The sequence below is a fragment of the Saccopteryx leptura genome, chromosome 1 (genome assembly GCF_036850995.1).
Source record: "Saccopteryx leptura isolate mSacLep1 chromosome 1, mSacLep1_pri_phased_curated, whole genome shotgun sequence".
NCBI lineage: Eukaryota > Metazoa > Chordata > Mammalia > Chiroptera > Emballonuridae > Saccopteryx > Saccopteryx leptura.
In genome coordinates, this window is record NC_089503.1 from 258,849,965 (window position 1) to 258,874,647 (window position 24,683).

Consider the following 24,683-nt stretch of genomic DNA (forward strand, 5'->3'; position numbering starts at 1 on the left):
TCTCCTCAAACATCTGATTTCCCAGGGAAGAGAAACCTGTGCTGGCTGGTGAGTCTCATTCTTATTGTGGTCCTTGGGCAAGTAATTTAACCTTTCTGAGCTTCAATTCCCCCATGTGTAAAATAAGGTCATATCTCCTGGACAGAAAGTCCCAAGGATCCAATGAGATAATAATGGTGCTATGCTCCTCACCACATTTGGTCACTGTGGGTGGTTAACAAATATCACTTTACCTCCCCCTGAAGATGAGAACAGGCTGTCAACGGAGCTGGCCCAAAGGCACTCCCATGGCCAAATCTGAGAAATTTGTGCAGCAAAAAGAAGAGTAAACTCTTCAAAGGTGTAAAGGTCATTAAAGACAAGGAAAGGCCCTGGCTGGTTTGCTCAGTGGATAGAGCATCAGCCCGGTATGTGGGTGTCCCGGGTTCAATCACCACTCAGGGAACACATGAGAAGTGATTATCTGCTTCTCTTCCCCTTCCTCTCCCCCTTCCTCTCCCCCTTCTCTCCCCTTTCCCCTCCTGCACCCAGTGGCTCGATTGGTTCGAATGTTGGCCCTGGGTGGTGAGGATAGGTTAGTTGATTCGAGCACTGGCCCCAGATGGGGGTTTCTGGGTGGCTCCTGGTAGATGCATGCAGGAGGAGTCTATTTCTCTATCTCCCCTCCACTCACTTAAAAAAATAGATGAAGAAAGCCTGAAAAGCCATCAGGAGGAGACAAAACACATGTGGGATCCTGAATGACATTCTGCACCAGAGAAGGTCATGAATGGAAAAACTGGAAAAAAAATTTTAAAAAATTAGAGAAATCCAAGTAAAGTTTAAACACTGGTTTAGTTAACAATAATGTCCAACGTTAATTTTTTAGTTTTGACAAATGTATCATGGTTTTATAAGATGTTAACATTAGCAGGAAGCCTATCAAAATGCCAATGGCCTTTTTTGCCAAAATGGAAAAGCTGACTGTAATGTTCATGTGGAAATGGAAAGGACCCAGGACAACCAAAACAATCTCGAAAAGAACAAAATTGGAAGATACACACTTGCTGATTTCAAAACTTACTACAGAGATATAGTAATCAAGACAATGTGGTAATAGCATCAGGATAAATGGATAGATAAATGAGATAGAACTGAGTGTAGAAATAAACCTATATATCCATAGCTTAGTGATTTTCTTTTCTTTTTAATTAAAAGAATTTTAATTAATTTGAGAGAGAAGAAAGGAGAGAGAAAGAACATTGATTTGTTGTTCTTTATATTTATGCATTCATTGGTTGATTCCCGTATGTGCCCTGAGTGGGGATTGAACCTGCAACCTTGGTGTATTGGGACAATGCTATAACCAACTGAGCTACTCAGCCAGGGCCCTAGTGATTTTCAGTGAAGGTGTTGAGGCCACTCAACAGGAAAAGAACAGTCTTTCCAACAAATGGTGTAAAAAACTGAAATTGGATCTTAACTTACATCATATACAAAAATTAACTGGAAAGAATACAAAAAGTTAAATGTAAGTTTTGTGGGTGGCATCAGAGAAATGGCACCATGAGGAACACTCTCAATATTTCCCCTTAAATTTCAACAAATTCAACAACTAAACACAGAGAGAAAAAATCTCAGGAGCACCTGAAATATACATACATCAGACAAAGGTATGATTGGGCAAAAAGGTGGCTGAATATATAATCCACTCTGAAGGAAATAAGAGAATAGATATTTCGCTTTCCTCACTGATCTGAGGAAAGGGCGCTTTTGTTTGGAGCCATGTGAGGTAGAGAGCCTGAGTTAGAGGGGAAGGAGCTCAAACCGAAGAAAGAATATACCAGCTCTGCCTGGGATCACAGAAGCAGGGTGCGCACACAGGTGGTGGGCTCCACCTAAAATTACCAGTGTAGGGTGCCCACATGAGCCAGTGCCAGTATCTTGTGCATTCCCAGCTCCGCTCCACCATCACCAGCGTGGGGTGCGTGCATGGGCCAAAATCCTTGGCCTGAGACTGCAGGGGCTGGGTGCCTCTGTAGGGCAGATGCAGGCTTCTGAATGCATTCCCAGCTCTGACTGAGATCACAGGTGCTGTGCACCTGAGTGGGCAGGTGCATTGCTGGAGTCCTGGGAGCTGGGCATACACATGGCTTACTGCAGGCTACCAAACTGTGCGCAAGGGAGAAGCCAGTGGAGATTAGACCCGTGGCATGCTCAGGTGTGCTAGACCTGCCCATGGGCCCATAGGAAGGTGCTTGATCTGCAATTGGCTCCCAGCCCTGCCTGCTCTCGCTGGCAGCTCTGGTTGCCACTGCCTTACCCAGAACTGTGCTTTGAATGGTACTGGAGGAAGGACCTGGCTTCTCTTAGAACCTCTTGTTCTACAGACAGTGGATGGGGCGAACCTCACAGCTAAGTCCCCAGGCAGCTAGCTCAGGTGGGAGGGACATGGGGGAGAGGCACCTGGAAAACTGAGACTGCCATTGTTAGAGACTTAAAGCCCTAACAAGCCCCGCCTACCAATGGGACTGAGGGCCTGCCTATGTCATTGCCACAGCAACACACCGAGGGACCTCTAAGAGCTCCACAGGAGCAAAACTTCTAGTACATCGCCACCTGCCGAAAAAAAGGAAGAAGTTACTTCTCAAAACTAGGAAAAAAATTATATTTTTATAACTTTTTTTTTCATTTTGGTCATTTCATCTTCTTTCCTTTTCTTTTTGAATTTCATTATCCATAGTAGTTACATTTTTCACTTTTGTTTTTGGTGAGGGTTTCATTTCAGAAAACTTCTTTTTTTCCCCTATTTTTTCTCTCTTCCCATTTCTGCTCTTCTCTTTTTTCTTCTTTTTTCTCTTTTTTTCCCTCTCATTCAATAATCATTTATCATCAAATTATTATATTTTGGACTCATATTTTTCTTTGTGGCATCTTGCTTGTTTTTTTATTTCATTTTTTCTCTCTTTTGTCATTTTTTCTCAGTTCCTACTCCTTGTTCTCTATAGTTTCTGTTACACTTATCATTATAGAATTTTCATTTTTTCACTGTATTTTTCAATTTTTATTTTTTAATTATCTCTTATTAGTGTTATTAACAATACCACTCTCAAATGCCATTAAGGAAAAAGAAATCAAACATCATGGATACAAAAGACAGAAATGTAGCTCAGATAGATGATGAAAAAATCTCCAGAAAAAAATTCCAACTACATGGAAACCTTGGAGTTAAATGACAGAGAACTCAAAATTGAAGTCATAAAAATACTCAGTGAAATACAAGAAAGCTTGGAAAGGCAATTTAGAGAGCTCAAAAAACAATTTAATGAACAAAAAGAATACTTCACCAAGAAAATTGAAACCATAAAAAAGAACCAATCAGAGATGAAAAACAAGCTTAGCTAATAGAACAGGCCAGACAGAGGAGATAATTAGTGACATAGAAGACAGGCAACTAGAAATACTACAGAGAAAAGAGGAAAGAGACTTACAAATTAAAAATTTTGAGAAAGCACTGCAGGAACTGTCTGACTCTATCAGAAAGAGCAACATAAGAATAATGGGTATATCAGAAGGAGAAGAGAGAGAAAAAGGAATGGAGAACATATTCAAACAAATAATGAGAACTTCCCAAGCCTTGGAAAGAATTAGAGCCTCAAATCCAAGAAGCAAACAGAACACTGAGTTACCTTAACCCAAACAGACCTACTCCAAGGCACATCATAATGAAATGATCACAAACCAATGACAAAAAATCCTCAAGGCAGCCAGGGAAAAGAAGAATACAACATATAAAGGAAGGCCCATTATGCTATCATCAGATTTCTCAGCAGAAACTCTACAAGCCAGAAGAGAGTGGACCCCAATATTTAAAATACTGAAAGAGAGGAACTTCCAGCCAAGAATACTATATGCATCAAAGTTATCCTTCAAATATGAAGGGGAAATAAAAACATTCACAGATATAGTGATGAGGGAATTTATCACCAGAAAACTCCCACTTCAGGAAATACTAAAGGGGGTTATCCAATCAGTTACAAAAAACAAAACAAAATCACAAGTAAAAGCTCCAACAAGATCACAATAAAAACAAGAATAATCTGTGACAACAAAAACAAAAAAGGGGAGAGGACAAAGATTAGCAGTAACAAAGGAGGATGAAGTGAAGAAGCACTCATGAGATAATGTACTACAATGAATATGATACACATTATTTTAATTACCTAATGGTAACCACCTCTGAAAAGACCACTACAGAAACACATGGCTTAAAAAAAGAAGAAACAGAGGAAGATGTATAGAATACAACCAAACAAAAACAAATGACAAAAAAAAAGAACCAAATAAGAAACAGAGCTATCAAAAAGCAATATATAAAATGGTAATAGGAAACCTTCAAGTGTCAATAATTACATTAAATGTAAATGGATTGAACTCACCAATAAAAAGACACAGAGTAGCAGAGTGGATCAAAAAAGAAAATCCAACTGTATGCTGCCTTTAAGAAACACATCTAAGCTACAAGGATAAAAACAAATTCAAAGTGAAAGGTTGAAAAACAATTCTCCAAGCAAATAATATCCAAAGAAAATCAGATGTGGCCATACTCATATCTAACATGCTGACTATAAGACAGCAAAGATAATCAGAAACAAAGATAGTCGCTTCATAATGATAAAGGGGACATTGAATCAAGAAGACATAACACTTCTTAATATTTATATATATTCACCAAACCAAGGAGCACCAAAGTATATATGACATCTGCTAACTAATCTAAAAATTAAAACCAACAAAATACAATCATACTTGGAGACCTCAATACACCACTGATGGCTCTATCTAGATCGTTCTTCCAAACAGAAATTCAATAAAAAAAATATTGGCCTTTATATGAAACACTAGAACAATTGGATATGACAGACACCTACAGGACATTTCATCCTAAAACGTCAGAGTATACATTTTTCTCCAGTGTACATGGAACATTCTCAAGAATTGACCATATGTTGGGACACAAAACTAACATCAACAAATTCAGAAAGACTGAAATCATACCAAGCATATTCTCTGACCATAAAGCTTTGAAACTAGAATTCAACTGCAAAAAAGAAGTAGACAAACCCACAAAAATGTGGAAATTAAATAACATACTTCTAAAAAATGAGTGAGTCAAAGAAGAAATAACAGCAGAGATCAAAAGATATATACAGACAAACAAAAATGACAACATGACATATCAGAATCTCTGGGATGCAGCAAAAGCAGTAATAAGTGGGAAGTTCATATCACGACAGGCCAATATTAACAAACAAGAGAGAGCCCAAGTAAACAACTTAACATTACATCTTAAGGAACTACAAAAAGAAGAACAAAGGTAACCCAAAACCAGCAGAAAAAAGGAAATAATAAAAATCAGAGCAGAAATAAATGAAATAGAGAACAGAAAAACTATAGAAAAAATCAATAAAACAGGAAACTGGTTCTTTGAAAAGATCAACAAAATTGACAAACACTTGGCAAGACTCACTAAAGAAAAAAAGAGAAAGGACTCATATAACAAAATCCAAAATGAAAGAGGAGAAATTACCACAGATACCATAGATATACAAAGAATTATTATAGAATACTATGAAAAACTATATGCCACCAAATTTAACAATTTAGAAGAAATGGATAAATTCCTAGAACAATACAATCTTCTTAGACTGAATCACAAAGAAGTAGAAAGCCTAAACAACCCATAAGCAGGGAGGAAACAGAAACAACTCTCAAAACCTCCCCAAAAATAAAAGTTCAGGGCCAGATGGCTATACTAGTGAATTCTATCAAACATTCAAAGAAGACTTCGTTCCTATTCTACTCAAAATCTTCCAAAAAATTGAAGAAGAAGCGATACTTCCAAACACATTTTATGAGGCCAACATAACCCTCATACCAAAATCCGGCAAGGACAACACAAAAAAAAGAAAACTACAGACCAATATCTCTAATGAATACAGATGTAAAAATCCTAAACAAAATACTAGCAAATCAAATACATACAACAACACATTAAAAAATAATTCACCATGATCAAGTGGGATTCATCCCTGACTCACAAGGATGGTTCAACACACGTAAAACAATTAACGTAATACACCATATCAATAAAATAAAGGACAAAAACCATATGATCCTGTCAATAGATTCAGAAAAGGCAGGGGTAGTCAACCTGGTCCCTACCGCCCACTAGTGGGCGTTCCAGCTTTCATGGTGGGTGGTAGCAGAGCAATCAAAGTATAAATAAAAAGATAGATTTGGCCCTGGCCAGTTGGCTCAGCGGTAGAGCGTCGGCCTAGCGTGCGGAGGACCCGGGTTCGATTCCCGGCCAGGGCACACAGGAGAAGCGCCCATTTGCTTCTCCACCCCTCCGCCGCACTTTCCTCTCTGTCTCTCTCTTCCCCTCCCGCAGCCAAGGCTCCATTGGAGCAAAGATGGCCCGGGCGCTGGGATGGCTCTGTGGCCTCTGCCCCAGGCGCTAGAGTGGCTCTGGTCGCAATATGGCGACGCCCAGGATGGGCAGAGCATCGCCCCCTGGTGGGCAGAGCGTCGCCCCATGGTGGGCGTGCCAGGTGGATCCCGGTCGGGCGCATGTGGGAGTCTGACTGTCTCTCCCCGTTTCCAGCTTCAGAAAAATGAAAAAAAAAAAAAAAAAAAAAAAAAAGATAGATTTAACTATAGTAAGTTGTTTTATAAAGATTTATTCTGCCAAACTTAGTGAAAATCCAACATAAAGTACTTGGTAAGTAATTATTATTATATGCTTTAACTTGCTGTAATTCTGCTTTATAAATTTTATAAAATAAAGTTACTTCCCTATTTTATAAATCACCATTACTGTGGAACTGGTGGGTGGTTAGAAAATTTTACTACTAACAAAGATACAAAAGTGGGCAGTAGGTATAAAAAGGTTGACTACCCCTGAGAAAAGGCATTCGATAAAATACAACATCATTTTATGTTTAAAACACTCAAGAAAATAGGTATAGAAGGAAAATATCTCAACATAATAAAGGCCATTTATGACAAACCATCAGCTAACATCATATTAAATGGCAAAAAACTGAAAACTTTTCCTCTAAAATCAGGAACAAGACAAGGTTGCCCACTCTCTCCACTCCTATTTAACATAGTGCTTGAAGTTCTAGTCAGAGCAATCAGACAAGAGAAAGAAATAAAAGCCTTTCATATTGGGAAAGAAGAAGTAAAGGTTTCACTTTTTGCAGATGACATGATCCTGTACACAGAAAACCCCAAAGACTCCACAGAAAGACTGTTAGAAACAATAAACCAACACGGTAAGGTAGCAGGATACAAAATTAATATACAGAAGTCTATTGCTTTCTTATATGCCAACAATGAAACTTCAGAAAATGAACTAAAAAAATTTATCCCTTTTACGGTTGCAACAACAACAACAAAAATACCTAGGAATAAACATAACAAAGAATGTAAAGGACCTATATAATGAAAACTACAAAGCATTGTTAAAAGAAATCGAAAAAGACAGAATGAAATGGAAAAATATTCCTTGTTCTTGGATAGGAAGAATAAATATAGTTAAAATGACCATATTACCCAAAGCAATATACAAATTTAATGCAATTCCCATCAAATTTCCAATGTCATTTTTTAAAGAAATGGAACAAAAAATCATCAGGTTTATATGGAACTATAAAAACCCCAAATAGCCAAAGTAATCCTAAGGAAAAAGAACTTAAGAAGTAATCCTAAGGAAAAGCTGGGGGCTTTACAATACCTGACTTCAAATTATACTACAGAGCCATAATAATCAAAATAGCATGGTATTGGCAGAAAAATAGACTCTCAGACCAATGGAACAGAATAGAGAGCCCAGAAATAAAACCACATATATAAGGTCAAATCATCTTTGATAGAGGAGCCAAAAACACACAATGGAGAAAAGAAAGCCTCTTCAATAAATGGTGCTGGGAAAACTGGAGAGCCACATGCAAAAGAATGAAACTCAACTACAGTTTGTCCCCTTGTACCAAAATTAATTCAAAAGGGATCAAAGACCTAAATATAATATCTGAAACAATAAATTACACAGAAGAAAACATAGGTACTAAACTCATGGACCTCGGCCATAAAGAACATTTTATGAATTTGACTCCAAAGGCAAGGGAAGTGAGAGCAAAGATAAATGAATGGGACTTCATCAGACTAAGAAGCTTTTGCACAGCAAAAGAAACTGACAACAAAACAGAGAGCCAACTAAATGGGAGATGATATTCTCAAACAACAGCTCAGATAAGGGCCTAATATTCAAAATATACAAAGAACTCACAAAACTCAACAACAAACAAGCAAACAATCTGATAAAAAAAATGGGAAGAGGCCTGACCAGGTGGTGGCGCAGTGGATAGAGCATCGGACTGGGATGCAGAAGACCCAGGTTCAAGACCCCGAGGTCGCCAGCTTGAGTGCGGGCTCATCTGGTTTGAGCAAAAGCCCACCAGCTTGAACCCAAGGTCGCTGGCTCCAGCAAGGGGTTACTCAGTCTGCTGAAGGCCCACGGTCAAGGCACGTATGAGAAAGCAATCAATGAACAACTAGGTGTTGCAACGCGCAATGAAAAACTAATGATTGATGCTTCTCATCTCTCTCCGTTCCTGCCTGTCTGTTCCTGTCTATCCCTCTCTCTGATTCACTCTGTCTCTGTAAAAAAATTTAAAAAAATTAAAAAAAAAATGGGAAGAGGACATGAACAGACACTTCTCCCAAAAAGAAATACAAACAGCCAATAGATATATGAAAAGGTGCTCATCTTCACTAGCTATTAGAGAAATGCAAATCAAAACTACAATGAGATACTACCTCTCGCCTGTTAGATTAGCTATTATCAACAAGACAGATAATAACAAGTGTTGGAGAGGCTGTGGAGAAAAAGGAACCCTCATTCACTGTTGGTCAGAATGTAAAGTAGTACAACCATTATGGAAGAAAGTATGGTGGTTCCTCAAAAAATTAAGACTAGAACTACCATATGACTCAGCAATCCCTCTACTGGGTATATACCCCCAAAACTCGAAAATCACTGATACATAAAGATACATGTAGCCCCATGTTCATTGCAGCATTGTTCATGGTGGCCAAGACATGGAAACAACCAAAAAGCCCTTTAATAGATGATTGGATAAAGAAGATGTGGTACATATGTACTATGGAATACTGCTCAGCCATAAGAAATGATGACATAGTATCATTTACAACATGGATGGACTGTGATAACGTTATACTGAGTGAAATAAGTAAATCAGAAAAAACTAAGAACTGCATGATTGGACACATAGGTGGGACACAAAATTGAGACTCACGGACATGGACAAAAGTGCAGTGGTTACCAGGGGGAGGGAAGGGAGGAGAGGGAGGGGTAGGGGAGGAGAGGGGCACAAAAAAAACAAATAAAAGGTGATGGAAAACAAAAACATAGTTTTGTGAATAAGACTGTATATTGGCCTACCAATGCAATAAAATTAACATGTAACTAAATAAATAAATACTCCAAAATGTTATATGATAAGTGGTGCATGGGGAGTGAGCGGGAGTGAAATTCCCTACGCTCGAACTTCTCCATGCAGGCGGGGTGCCTCATCCGGAGTGAGAGGCAGCCAGCCTAATATCCTGGTCAGTGAGCACCAATAGTGGGCGAGAGATTTCCCCGGGAGTGGGCACCCGTGTTACCGGACAGAGGGGCAGAGTCAGAGGCCTTTGTGTGGGCTGAACCTGGAATCTCGGGGTCACCCCTGTGCCCTGAAAAGCAGCGCATGGGGAGTGAGCAGGAGCGAAATTCCCTATGCTCGAACTTCTCCCAGCGGGCAGGGCACCGCCTCACCCAGGGAGAGAGGCAGCCAGCCCAATATCCTGATCGGCGAGCACGGATAGTGGGCGCCTGTGTCCCTGGACAGAGGAGCAGAGTCAGAGGCCTTTGTGTGGGCCGAAACTGGAGTCTCAGGGTCGCCCCTGTGCCCTGAAGAGCGGCGCACAAAAGGGAGATTCCCTACACTTGAACTTCTCCGGGTGGGTGGGGCGCCTCACCCAGCCACACAAGCTAACAAACCCATGAAGGATTAGCTTAACCCACAGTCTGCTCACCTCCCAACTGACTTATGCAACCCTAACTGACAAGATTTCTCTCAGGGCAGCGATCTAAGACAAGAGGGGAGATATTTTTTGGTACCTCTTGTTATGCTATGCACATAGGGGTGGGGGCAACCTCTGATTGGCAGAGCTTGCATACTCAGGGCTATATGTTAAAAAGAGGGATTTGGCAGCTTGTAAGTCCTCATGCTTTGCAAATAGTGACTAGGGCATCTTCTACCCAGCCAAACAGGTTACAAAGTGCCAAAAGCCTGGGGAAAGTGGTCCCATAGAGTGCTGAGGCATTCGAGACATGTCTAGAGATGCATAGAAAGGCACCTTGAAAACAATTGGCTCCCAGCCCCGCCTGATTATGCTAGTGGCCCTGACTGATTGAGCCTTACCCAGAGCCCTGCGCTGAGTGGGAATAGAGTGGGGATTTGCCAGCTTTTTGAGCCTCTTACTCTCCAGGCAGAGGCAGCAGCAACCCCATAGCTGGATAATCAGGCTGCTAATTCAAGAAGGAAAGACTAGGAGAGAGGCTCTGGGAAAATGGACTCTATCATTGTCGGAGCCTGCAAATACTAATGAGCCTCAACTGCCAATGAGACTGAAGCCCAATATATGACATCGCCATAGAGACTTATCAACTGCAAACCTCTACCTAAGCGTGCCACAGGGGCAGAACCTGGGGTACAGAGTCACCCTCCAGGAAGAGGGAGAGAAAAGAAAAAGCAAGAAGATAACCTCTCAAAATCAAGAATAATCCACAGACTTTATAACCTATCCCATTTTATTATATTTGTTTGTTTGTTTCTCTTATCTTCTTTTCTTGATTATTTTCTTCCTCTTCCAATTTGGTCATTTAATTCTCTGCTGGTCTTACTCTCTCCTCTCCTGGAACTACACTACCCATAAGTGTTACATCTCCCATTATCTTTCCTTTCTTCTTCCTTTCTCTCTATGAGCGTTGCACTCCAAAACCCTTAACTCTCTCTCTCTCTCTCCTTTTGTTCTTTTTTCTTTTTTCTTCTTTTTGTGTTTTCCTCTTTCTTTTTTTCTCCCTCTATATTAGTTTATTCTTTTCTTCTTTACTTTTCCTCTCATTCAATCCTCAATCACAAACAAATTATTTTATTTGGGACTCAAATTTTTTTTTGTGGCACTTTGGGGTTTTTTTACTTCGCTTTTTTTTTAACTTACTAGCAGTGCTCCCAACCCTGGTTCTCCATTTTATCTAGTTTTTGCTCCACTAAATACAATAGTAATTTTTAAATTTTTTCCCCTTTTTCCTGTTTCCCTCTTATTCCTTTTATTATATCTCTTAGTCAACCATCACCTAAAAGCAAATCATTTTATACTTGACCCCAATTTTTTCCTTTTTTGCATTTTGTGGGTCCATACCCCCTTTTTTTGCCCTTTTATCACTTCTCCCCAACTCAGGCCCTCAATTATAGGTAGTTTTTGTTCTATTTAGCACAATATAATTCACAGTTCACCACAAGATTTTCTCAAGAAGGAGGGGAAAGGAAAGGAGAGGAAAAAAGGGGGGGGGGTAATATTTTTTTCATTTTTTATTTTTATTTTTTTAACTTTTTATTCTTTATTAACTCTCATTAGTACTATCCACAAAACCACCCTCAGATGCCATTAAGGAAAAGGAAATCGAATATCATAGATACAAAAGACAGAGAGGTAGCACAGATAGATGAGGAAAAATCTATGGAGAGAAAATTTAATATATTGGAAACCTTGGAGCTAAATGACACAGAATTTAAAATAGAAATCCTAAAAATACTCTGAGATATACAAGAAAACACAGAAAGGCAATTTAGGGAGCTCAGAAAACAACTCAATGAATACAAAGAATATATTACCAAGGAAATTGAAACTATAAAAACAAATCAAACAGAGATGAAAAACTCAATTCATGAGCTGAAAAACAAGGTAACAAGCTTAGCTAATAGAACAGGCCAGATAGAAGGTAGAATTAGTGACATAGAAGACAAGCAACTTGAGGCACAACAGAGAGAAGAAAGAGTCTCAAAAATTAAAAACATAAGAAAGCCCTACAGGAATTGTCTGACTCCATCAAAAAGAATAACATAAGATTAATAGGTATATCAGAGGGAGAAGATAGAGAAAATGGAATGGAGAACATATTCAAACAAATAATAGATGAGAACTTACCAAGCCTGTGGAAAGAACTAAAGCCTCAAATTCAAGAAGCAAACAGAACTCCGAGTTTTCCTAACCCCAACAAACCTACTCCAAGGCACATCATAATAAAATTGGCACAAACCAATGACAAAGAAAAAATTCTCAAGGCAGCCAGGGAAAAGAAGAATACAACATATAAAGGAAGGCCCATTAGATTATCATCCGATTTCTCAACAGAAACTCTACAAGCTAGAAGAGAGTGGACCCTAATATTTAAAGTCCTGAAAGAGAGGAACTTTCAGCCAAGAATACTATACCCATCAAAGCTATCCTTCAAATACGAAGGAGAAATAAAAACATTCACAGATACAGAAAAGATGAGGAAATTTAGCATCAGAAAACCCCCACTCCAGGAATTACTAAAGGGGGTTTTCCAACCAGATACAAAGAATAAAACAAAACAAAACCACAAGTAAAAGCTCCACCAAGAACAAAATAAAACCAAATTTAAACTGTGACAACAACAAAAAAAAAGGGGGGGAAAGGATGGAGATTAACAGTAGCAAAGGACAACGGAGTGCAAAAGTACTCACAAGATAGTGCACTACAATGAACAGGGTAGGAACCCTTTTCATTACTTAATGGTAACCACCATTGAAAAAACCACCACAGAAGCACATGATTTAAAAAAGATAGCAACAGAGGAAAGATGTATGGAATACAACCAAACAAAAACAAAGGATAGAAAAATGAAAGAGAAGAATCAAACAAGACACAAAACTAACAGAAAGCAATGTATAAAATGGCAATAGGGAATCCACAAGTGTCAATAATTACACTAAATGTAAACAGATTAAACTCACCAATAAAAAGGCACAGAGTAGCAGAATGGATTAAAAAATAAAATCCAACTGTATGCTGCCTACAAGAAAGTCATCTAAGCAACAAGGATAAAAACAAATTCAAAGTGAAAGGCTGGAAAACAATACTCCAAGCAAATAACATCCAAAAAAAAGCAGGTGTAGCAATACTCATATCTGATAATGCTGACTACAAGACAGGAAAAGTACTCAGAGACAAACATGGTTATTTCATAATGATTAAGGGGACGCTGAATCAAGAAGACATAACAATTCTTAATATATATGCACCAAACCAAGGAGCACCAATATATATGACAGCTACTTATTGACCTTAAAACAAAAACTGACAAAAAATACAATCATACTTGGAGATCTCAATACACCGCTAACGGCTCTAGATCAGTCATCCAAACAGAGAATCAATAAAGATATATTGGCCTTAAACAAAACCCTGGATATGATAGACATCTACAGGACATTTCATCCCAAAGTGACAGAGTATACATTTTTCTCCAGTGTACATGGATCATTCTCAAGAATTGACCATATGTTGGGCCACAAAAAAAAATCAGCAAATTCAGAAAAATCAAAGTCGTACCAAGCATATTTTCTGATCATAAAGACTTGAAACTAGAATTCAACTGCAAAAAAGAGGAAAAAACACCACAAAAATGTGGAAACTAAACAACATACTTTTAAAAAATGAATGGGTCAAAAAAGAAATAAGCGCAGAGATCAAAAGATATATACAGACAAATAAAAGTGACAATATGACATATCAGAATCTCTGGGATGCAGCAAAAGCAGTGATAAGAGGGAAGTTCATATCACTTCAGGCCTATATGAACAAACAAGAGAGAGCCCAAGTGAACCACTTAACTTCACACCTTAAGGAACTGGAAAAAGAAGAACAAAGACAACCCAAAACCAGCTGAAGAAAGGAGATAATAAAAATCATTCCATTAAAGTGACATTTTTTTGGAAAAAGCTAATTTTTAAACATATATCTATGACAGAGAAAATTATTCAGCTAATTCTGATATTAGAGTCATTTTGGGGCTTTGCTGCTACTTAATTGCTAAAGGATTAATGAAAATAAAAGAATGTCTTTCAATCATTAAAAAAAAAACTTTAGTTATAAGAGAGTGGGGAGCAGGAACACTCAGTTTTGTTTTGTAGCCAGTTGGTAAAAAATGTGAGTGGGCTGGGACCCCCAAGCTTATGGCTTTGGTGGATACAAATCTTTAAGGACATGCTGCCCACAAGGGACACAGAGATCACAAGTGTCCTCAGCTCCCACCTACATAATTATTCTCAGCTGCCCTATGTCCTCACCATCCCAGTGTTCATGGGCTCCTCACAGAGCTGGGACCCCCTCTTCTATCACTTCTGCTCCTCCTTCCTCTAACAATCAGACACCAAGTCCTACTAATTCTACCTCAATAGCTCCAGGCTTGGAGTCCCCTCCATCATCATCTCCTGTGTGCCCACCTGTGGTCCCTCAGTTACCCTCCACCAACTATGGGCACTGAAGCAGTTGCTAGGTGTCAAAATTCAAATCACTCTGTCCCCTGACACTACCTTCTGGGTAAACTCCAAGCACCTCTGGGAGGTGGGGGTTAGCCCACTGGCTCCCTCTTCCATATCTTCCTGAAATGGCTCAGCCCGGCTAGGTACTTGCAGGACCAAACTGCATTATGATCATGGGCCTCTGCACATTCTGTTCCACCCTCCCAAAAGCACCCTCCAGCCTTGCCCTAGAATAGCTGAGTTATCTGTTCCCCTGGGAGGCTCCCCTATCAGACTGTGAACTTCCTTAGAGGAGGAAAAGTTTGTGCCTGTTAGCTGAATGACAACAGTCCAGGTGACTCACCCACCTTCAGCCACACATGCTGAGCTGATTTGGGGATGGAGGGGATTTCAAACCCCACAGGCCCTTCCCGGGATACAGATTCAGTGGTGTGGATGTTGTCCTTCGGTGTTAGCTCTGCCCTGATCTGGACTGTCACCCCATTGGCTGGGCTGCCATCTGAGTAGAACAACTCCACCTGGGAGGGGTCATCAAGGATTCAACATGGTTAGGGTGGCTAGGGTGGCAACACTCCTTAAATGATCTAGACTCGACCTGATTCCCATTGGAACCCCAGCCAGCTTCTTTACAGAAAGAGAAAAAATTCACAAGGAATTACAAAAGGCTTCAAGTAGCCAAAACAATCCTGAAAAAAAGAACAAAAGAAATTCACTTGTTGCAATTCAAAAGACACTACAAAGCTATAATACCTAAGACAGTGCGTTTTGGCATAAGGATAGACACCGTGAGCAGTGGGATAGAATTGAGAGTCCATAAATAAATCCACATATTTATGGCCAATTGATCTTCAACAAGGGTGCCCAAGACTGTTCAGTGGTGGAAAGTATAGTTTCTTCAACAGATTGTTCTGGGACCATTGGATCTCCACATGCAAAAAATGAAGTGGGACCCCTAACTCACACCATATATAAAAATTTACTCAAAATGGATCACAGCCCTAAATGTAAGAGTTAAAACTATAAAATGCTTAGAAGAAAACACGAAAAAAAAACCTCAGGACTTTTGGACTTGACAAAATAGTCTCAATGTACAAATGAACACATGCCCGTCGTTAGCCTCATGCCGTGCCAGAGTATGAATGGCGTAGGCAGTGTAATCAATAGCTCCTCATGACTTTCAGACCTCACTCGTTCAGGTGAGTAGAACACATGGTCAGAATGAGGGGTTCAGAAAACATGGGTGTTGTGAAAAAATATATAGTCAGTGGGCCCTGTAGGACCCTGCAGCAGCCCTAAAAATGTGCAGATTTTTGGTGATGGGGTTTCATGGGCTTCAGCCTATTGATTCCCTTGAACAGTTCTGTTCTTTAATGTGGACAGTGGGTGACTCCTCAGATACACATAAAATGTTCCCCTTTCACTGAATCGAAAGTCCCAAGCCACTTCTTCATACATATCCTGACCTTGCATGTGGGACTTTAGCTTCTACGCCAGCTGGGACCCTAAAATCAAGGGACAGTTGAACTATGTCTCCACGCATGGGACAGTGGTGGCTGAGATCCTGGCATGAAGAGAGAAGGGAGGTCCCAAAGTGGAGCAAGAGAAGGACACAGTGTGAGGACAGACCACCATGATCCTGTGGGTGACCCATGGAAGGCAAGAGGGCCAAGGGTATGTGTGGTAGGGAGAGGCAGGGGTTAAGGGGTGTGTCCAGCTTCCCCCTGAGGTGATATCAGGCTCTGCTGGCTCCGCCCATCCCAGCTGCAATTGAGACCCTACTGTAGTGGTTTTTCAGTGGCCCTCAGGCAGGAGCTGGGATGGATAGCAACGCAGAGCTGTGACTTCAGACAGCCCCTGATGGGCAGGGGCCTCAGTGCTTACCATCCCCACATAAGACAGACCCGGCTTGAACTGCTTCCTGGTGACCTTGGAGTACCAAACATCCACCAGCTCCTTCTGGATGGGGGTGGAATCATCAAAAGCCACTTGCTGGTTCCAATCCATGATGGTCACCATGGCCCAGATGCTGACTGTGCCCCAGAAGTGCTCAGGGATGTAGGCTGGGATCATGTCCCTCACGCAGATGTTAAAGTCCTGGGAGCCGTGATTCTAGAGGCAGGAGACAATAAGCTGTGCTCATTAGGGGGTTGAAGTGGCTTCGAGGAAGGGCTAGCAAACACACCTGGCAAGTCTGGGACTCTCCAGACACCGGTAGGGCTAGGGGACACTCGGTGACATACCCAGTCCATGCTGTGGATCCCTGCATGGGGATGGACCCTGCTGGATATGCATGTCTCTGTCTGTACTGTTGGGCAGAAAGTGAGACAGTTCCCTTCCAGCCAGATGGCAGGGCAGGGATTGGAACCTGGTCAGCGTCACTCTGGTGCACTTACTCCCCTCCTGCTCCCAGGGCACAGAACCCTCCACCCCATCAGTGCCTGGAAAATTCACATCTAGAAACATTTGTGGAGTAAATTATTCAGTAAATGATAGAACTAAGAGAGAGGCCACCACCAGCAGGGAGAACAGAAGTGACAGAAGTTTTGGATGGGTGGGTTGAGGGGAAGCTAGTGCCGGCAGGGTTCAATGGTCGAGGACCCTACAGAGGCACAGACTCTCCAGAATGTGTGTGCAGGGACACTGTAGCGCACTCATAATGTAAAGAAAAACAAATACCAGATTAAAAACTTGACATACACAGGAATGTGAAATCTTACAGCTGCTTTGAAAAAGTCTAGAGTTTCTCAAGTGGCTAAACACAGAGCCACCATTGAGAGACTGAATAGACAAATGGGCCACGGCCAGATCATGTAGGAGAAAAGAACACTGACCCACAGCTGGCAGTCACTGGCACAAGAAGCCAACCCATCTTTTACAGATCACACTTACATGAAGTCAGACCCCTATCACTAGCAACTAAACAATAACCTGTAACCATTGGCCCCCAAAGGCCAGAACTTGATTAATAACTGACAATTTCCCTGATTTTTAATCCCACTTCCAATTTAGGACCAACTTGAAAGCCAAATGTGCATCCCTAACCCATTGTACTGGATGCCTGCGTCTAGTCAGCTGCTCACAGCTTCTCCAGGTCACCAGCCTCCAATGGGGCACACCTGAAGCTGCACCTCTTGTTTTCACTAAAGATTTCCTGTAAATCTCCACCTGCCATTGAGTCTCTGCCAACGGACGGCTGATTCCCTGGCTATAGCAAACTTTGTTCATCCTTATTTAGGTGGTTTTCATTTAATTGCACACCACTGGCCCCAGGAATGCCATATCCAAAAGAAATGAAAACATCTGGCTACCCAAAAAACTTGTACATGAAAGTTCAGAGCAGGTTCAGAGCAGCACTAGTCAAAAATCACCCAAAGTCGGCCCTGGCCGGTTGGCTCAGTGGTAGAGCGTCGGCCTGGCGTGCAGAAGTCCCGGGTTCGATTCCCGGCCAGGGCACACAGGAGAAGCGCCCATCTGCTTCTCCACCCCTCCCCTCTCCTTCCTCTCTGTCTCTCTCTTCCCCTCCTGCAGCCGAGGCTCCACTGGAGCAAAGATGGCCCGGGCGCTGGGGATGGCTCCTCGGCCTCTGCCCCAGGCGCTAGAGTGGCTCTGGTCGCAACAGAGCGACACCCCGGAGGGGCAGAGCTTCGCCCCCTGGTGGGCAGAGTGTCGCCCCCTGGTGGCGTGCCGGGTGGATCCCGGTCGTGCGCATGCGGGAGTCTGCCTGACTGTCTCTCCCCGTTTCTGGCTTCAGAAAAATACAGAAGAAAAAAAAATCACCCAAAGTCCATCAGTGAAATAATGGATAAACACAATGTGGTCCATCCTTTCAGTGGAATATTATTCAGCCATTAAAAAGGAATGAGGCACTGATACTCTGCAACATGGATGAACCGTGAAAAAATGACAGGGAATGAGAGAAACCAGACACAAAAGGCAGCAGAGTCAATCATTCCATTTCTATGAAATGTCCAAAACAGGCATATCCACAGACATAGAAAGCAGAGTAGTGGCTGCCAGGGACTGGAGATGGAAACAGAGGTTAACTGCAGAAGGACATGAGAGACTGGGGGGATGGGGGAACTATTCTACAACTAGCCAGTGGTGATGGGGGCACAACTCTGTGACTACACTAAAAGCCACTGAATTGTACACTCTATATGGGTGTTCAAATGGTGTGATATGTCAATCACATCTCAATAAAAAACATATTTTTAAAAACTTTACATACAATATACTGGTAGGAAACACATCAAAATATCAATAGTGGACAAGCCATCTTTATTATTTTCCTTTTTGAAAATATTCTAAAGTCTCTATGTTCAGCCCACAAGAATTTTATCATCAGGAAAATCCCCACCTTCTAGTTTTAGTTTAGCAATTAAACTAAAATGGATGATAACAGAGCTGGAGCTAAGGGAAGACCCTGCGGGAAGGGTCCCACTGGGTCAACAGCATGATTCCTGCTCCTCACCTTCATGGTTCTGAGGATGGGGCGTTCCACCTCCTGGCTGTAGTATCCCACACCATTCACGGTCGTGTTGATCGTTAAGGTTCCAGAGACAGGTTTCCCAAAGGTATACCTGGGACAAAATGACGAAGCTGGTTAATTTCACAAGCAGAAGTGTGGTCACTGGAGGAGGGTGGAGTTGCCCAAGGCTTCCTAGTGACTATTACCAGGAAGTGCTCAAGGATGTCTGCCAGGATCATGTCCTTCCCACAGGGACACTACCCCAGCCTACACTCCAACCTTAGAGCCCTTCCTGCAGCCGAGTCAGGACAGATAACATCAGGGCCCTGCAATTCTCTGTACCAGGCCTCATATTTAACAGAAAGAGACAGAGTCAAAGAATAACTCTGGACTAGGATGTCTGAGACAACCACTGGGGCTGGTGACAACCCTGGAGTACAAGGAATGCCTGGTCCTATCTGCCCTAAGAGGTTCAGCTTCGAACCAGGGACTGACTTCTCTGAGCTCCTGTTTCTGCACCCAGAGAAAGGAATGAACTATCATCTCAGGGATGTTGGTGAAATGTGAATTTGTGTCATGCCCGATACAGAGGCAACACCTGTGCAATCTACTAAGAGACAGGCAGACACACGCCTGGCTTGTGCCGATCAGGTACCATCCTTGTGAGGCACCGGGTGGGGGGAGCAGTGGCTGGGCAGTGGGTGAAGACAAACCAGGTCTTGCTGAGAATAGGCTAACCAAGCTGAGCCAAAGCTGAGGAGGGTAGGCCACTCACCAGGATGTAGGCTTCCAACTGCAACAGAGGCAGTGAGCAAATCATCCCCGCTCCCCAAAATACCTCAGGTTCTGTGCACGTTGCCTGTTTGTCCATGCATGGCCTGGTTCCCTTTGGATATGCACAACCACTGTTATGGATTGAACTGGGCCTCCCCAGCCCACCAAATTCATAGGTTGATATCCTTAGATTCTTAGAACCTCAGAATGTGACTGTATTTGGAGATAGTTCTTCATAGAGATAATCAACTTAAAATGAGGTCATTAGAATGGGTCCTAATCATATAAGGTGTCCTTATAAGAAGTGGTGATTTGGACACAGACATGCACAGAGCAGCGAATTTCAACAGGTGTGCCTCAAGAAATTCGAAAACATGTAATACCTGACTATTCAGTCAGGGGCACTGACTTCTTTTCCCTTAGATTGCCAAATAGAAGACTGACAACAGCCAACACAATAGCCATCCAGTGTGGATAAATCAAAATAATATCTTTTTTTTATCAGACAGGCAAAAAATACATTTTTTGGTGTGGGGCAGAATTTTACTAATTAGTTTATGTGTGCCAGGAGATGAAAAGGTTGCAAATTGCTGGCATAGAAGGAAGACAATGTGGAGACAGAAGGAGAAGACAGCCAGAGGCCTGGAACAGAGCCTTCCCTGCTGACACCTTGATCTTGGCCTTCCAGCCTCCAGAACTGGAAGAGAATAAACTTGTGTTGATTAAGACACCCGATTTACAATCTCAGTTACAGCTGCCCTAGCAAACCTGTACAGTTGCCATTAGCAATGAGAGTGGGTGACCAAGTCCTGTCTCAGGGCTTTCTGTGCTCCCTTCTTCGCATCACAGACCTGCCCTCCTTTCCAGATTTTCTTCCACCCCTAATCAGGGTTGGCTCACCCAGGGAGCCCATACAGACTGACGCTGATGGATTTTCTCAAGCAGCTTCTGCCAGTTTCCTGGAATACCCAGGACATATGCATTCATGTCAGAACACCGAGCACCTGCCTGGAGCCTGGCAGCAAGCTGGTGCACATCAATGTCAATCTAAACAGTTGATGCCAACTCTGACCAAGACACAGAACTCTCTGGTGGGGTCGTGGCTTACACAGCTATGTTTCCAGACCACGGCAGTGTGCCCCGCCTGATCTCCATGTGGGGCTGACCCTGGGCATGTGGACTCATTCCCATAGGCTCAGAGCTGCCATTGTGTCCAGGGGTGTCCCAGTTGAGCCCAGAGACACCTGGAAACTTTGCACTTTAGATTCAATCTCTTGTGATTTTTTCTCCTTGGACCCAGCCAGCTTGGGCCCTTGACCAACCTCCAGAGGAAAATGGGCAGCCGCACACAGCCAGGGCTCTTCCCTTCTATGGTGTGTGTCAAGCCCTTCCTGGCTAGAACTGCACATGGGCAGGAGCTAACAGGTGAGTGAGCCCCAGCGCTCCCCAGGGAAAGCTGTGGGCACATGTCCCCTCAGATATCTGGGTACAGGAATTTGGCACTGCCCACTCAGAAAGCAAAAAATATACACATCTGGGGCCTGAGAATCCCACTCCTGGGGTCCAGCAGAGCCTGAGGGACGCACCAGGGGAAAAGAAGGTTCACACATAAAGAACTCTGACGGCAATTCTGACCAAGGCCAAAATGTGGAAACAAGCAAATATCCTCCAGGAAGGGGTTTAGGTACAGAGCCTTCCTTGGCAGAAGGAATGCAGGCACTGAGGTGAATTTACAAGGCTGCCTCCAAAACATGTGCAAGTGCATTAGAATATTAAATGAAAAACGGAGAAACTTGGGGTGCTGGAAGTTAAGGCAAAACTGTGTGCACCCACAGGACTCCTCTTCTGGGCTGGCCACCGCCCACTAGGAACTTTGCAGCAGTACTTTCCAGAACGAGAGCCCCGTGGGGGTGGGGTCTGCTCGGCTCAGTGATGCACTCAATACTCAAGAACATGCGCGTCCCACATGCCTTAAACATGTCCCCTCAGGGTTCCCTAAACCCTGCGTGGTCGCCTGCAGACCATGTTTGCATCTTTGTTATGTTCCTGTGCAGTGCCTTTAACTCTCTTTCTTCACAATCAGTGCTGTTCTGAAAGATCCTCCTTGCAGCAGAATGCCAGCTGAGAAATGCAGAGGAAATAACGGAGCTGGAAAAATCACCACTTTGCAATCATCATAGAAAGTTTTGTTTCACGTAATTTTGGAATTATCTTTGAATGCTGAACTGATAGCTGAGATTCTGATGGGTAACAGGGTATGCACAGAATCTCAAGTGTCCCCCACAGATTATTTATTGACTGCAAATGTGAAGTACAGACTTTTGGTGGGAGCAGCACAGCAGACTCAACCTGAAGCATTGGCTGCACTTAACATCACCAGCAATGAGACAAACCAATGTCAGGTGCCTCCCAATATGATGCAACAGGGAGGGCCAACATCATTCATGCTGATTCTGCCCCAAGATGCACATCCTGGTCACAGAAAACCAGCAGGCCAGCCCACTGGGGGCATTCTGAGAAACAACTCCTGAGACTCCCCCGCAAAATGTCAACATTATGAAAGACACAGAGAGGCTAAGGAACTAAATCAGATTAAAGGATGGCAGGAGACACAATGATTAAGCCCAACATGTGGTCCAGGGTTATATGCTGGACCAGCAAAGAAATATGCTACAAAGGATATTATTGGAACGATGTGGATTCTATATTCGATAACACTATTGCATCTATGTCAAACATTCTAAATATGATGATTGTACTTTGGTTGTATAAAAGAATGTTCTTGTCCTTAAAGAATACAGGTGTTCAGGGGTGATAACTGCAAATTATTCTCAAATGATTTATCATTAAAATAATTTTATAAGTATACATGTATATATGTGTATATATAGAAAGAGAGTGAAAGCACAGAAATGTAGCAAAATGTTTGTAATTGGTAAGTCAAGATCCATGGCTCTCAAAGTCTGTTCCCTAGCCCAGCAGCAGCACCAACTGGAAACCTGTTAGAAACACAGATCCAGCCTGGCCTGGTAACTCAGTTGGTTAGACTCTAACCATTAGAGTATCATCCCCATACACCAGGGTTGCAGGTTTGATCCCCCATCAGGGCACATACAAGAATCCACCAGTGAATGCATAAATAAGTGGAACAATAAATCGATGTTTCTCTCTCTCTTCTCTCTTTCTAAAATCAAAAATTTTTTAGAGAAAAAAAGAAATACAGATCCTCAAGCACCTCTGGAGAAACAGCTGAATCAATAACTTGGGGAGGGCTCAGCAATATAACAAGCTCCCCAGGGCAATCTGATACACATTCAAATTTGAGAACCACTGCTCTAGATAAGGACTTGGTCAACTACAGCCCCAGCTCACTGCCTATTTGTGTAAAGCTTTACTGACACCCAGTCATATCCATTCATCCACCTACATCTGTGGCTGAATTTGTGTGACAGCAGCAGATCTGAGTTGTGCCAGAATCTTTCTGGCCCACATACCCAAACATATTTACTACCTGGCCCTTTAAAGAAATTGGCCCTTTGCCAATCCCTGGGATGAATGAAGAGCATATGAGACCTCTCTGTGCTGTTCTTTCAACTTTTTTGTATGCTTGTAGTTATTTACAAATAAACAGTTAAAAGAAATCAATGCCTTCTTTCTGTGACTATGTTTATCTCAAAGGAGAAATGGCGGGTTTGATGTGCAGTTATATTTCTTTCTAATACACGTTAAATAAACCCAGAGCTACTAAAATTTCCTATGGTAATACATAGCTACTTAAATCCTTCCTAAACCTGCCCAGAAGAGCATTGGCCACTTCTGAGACCACTGGTGCTCCCTTACTGAAAAACAGGGCACTCAACCAGCATTCTTGGCTATTTCTGTCACACAGACCTCCTCCTGGGCCTTCTAGGAGAAGTGGAGCCCCAGAAAGGAACCAGTATTGTAGACAGGAGTTGTAAGAGGACAGGAGAGAAAGGCCAGTTGCTGATGATGGCCATGGCCATGGTGTCTTAGGTGGATGTGTTCTAGGAACACAATTTAGATGAGAAGCAAATCTCACCTTCTCATTGATGGGCCTCAGGTCTGGGGTGATGGTGATGACACTCATGAGCAATGGAAGAAAGGAGAAGGGCATGTAGTAGCTGCAGGCCATGGCCAGCCCTTCCCCCAGCCCACACCGGCCACCCACCTCGGGGCTGGGGCCTGTACACGGGCTTGTCCGTCTGGATGAACACTGAGGCTCCCCAGGCAACCACAGTCACGGAGGTCTGGTTGTGGAAGACGGGACCCTCCTCTGTCCACTGGCTTTGGCCCCACACCTTCAGGAGGGCCTGGCCCAGAGACCTGTGGGTACCTGCCAGCAGAGCATGAACCATTGGAAATGGAGTGTCACTCTGGAAGGGACCTAGCTGTTGGGAAAGTAGTGTGGAGGTCTAGGGTAGGTGTTATCCCAGAGTGACTGGGTCCCCCAGGGGATACTTGCCAGTTTCTGGAGACATTTTTGGGTGTCACAGCTGGTTGAAGGGCATCTAGTGAGTGGAGGCCAGGGATGCTGCCCAACAGTCTAGAGACTTCCCCAAAGGGTTTTGGATCCTGAACACATATAATAGCTCTAAATGAGCATTTCTCAACTTGGGTTCAGCGGAGGGGGCAGAATCCTTCCCCATCCCGGGGACACTGGCAGTTGTCATAGCTGGTGATGAGGGTGCTACTGGCATCCAGGAGGTTAAGGTCTGTTAGCCCTTTCTCCCAGAATTATACAG

The 24,683-nt window shown here is 42.6% G+C and overlaps 1 protein-coding gene across 1 annotated transcript in view; it reads right to left on the reverse strand.

Annotated features, from left to right (window-relative positions):
* The window catches only part of CPAMD8 (C3 and PZP like alpha-2-macroglobulin domain containing 8), a 58,829-nt gene extending 34,533 nt beyond the window's left edge, over positions 1 to 24,296 (reverse strand). Inside the window, 7 exon segments of the mRNA XM_066369592.1 lie at positions 15,026 to 15,196; positions 16,560 to 16,787; positions 19,150 to 19,258; positions 19,802 to 19,836; positions 19,922 to 19,939; positions 23,981 to 24,033; positions 24,110 to 24,296. Coding sequence (XP_066225689.1) covers positions 15,026 to 15,196; positions 16,560 to 16,787; positions 19,150 to 19,258; positions 19,802 to 19,836; positions 19,922 to 19,939; positions 23,981 to 24,033; positions 24,110 to 24,296 — 801 coding nt within the window.
* Between the last annotated feature and the right edge of the window lie 387 nt (positions 24,297 to 24,683).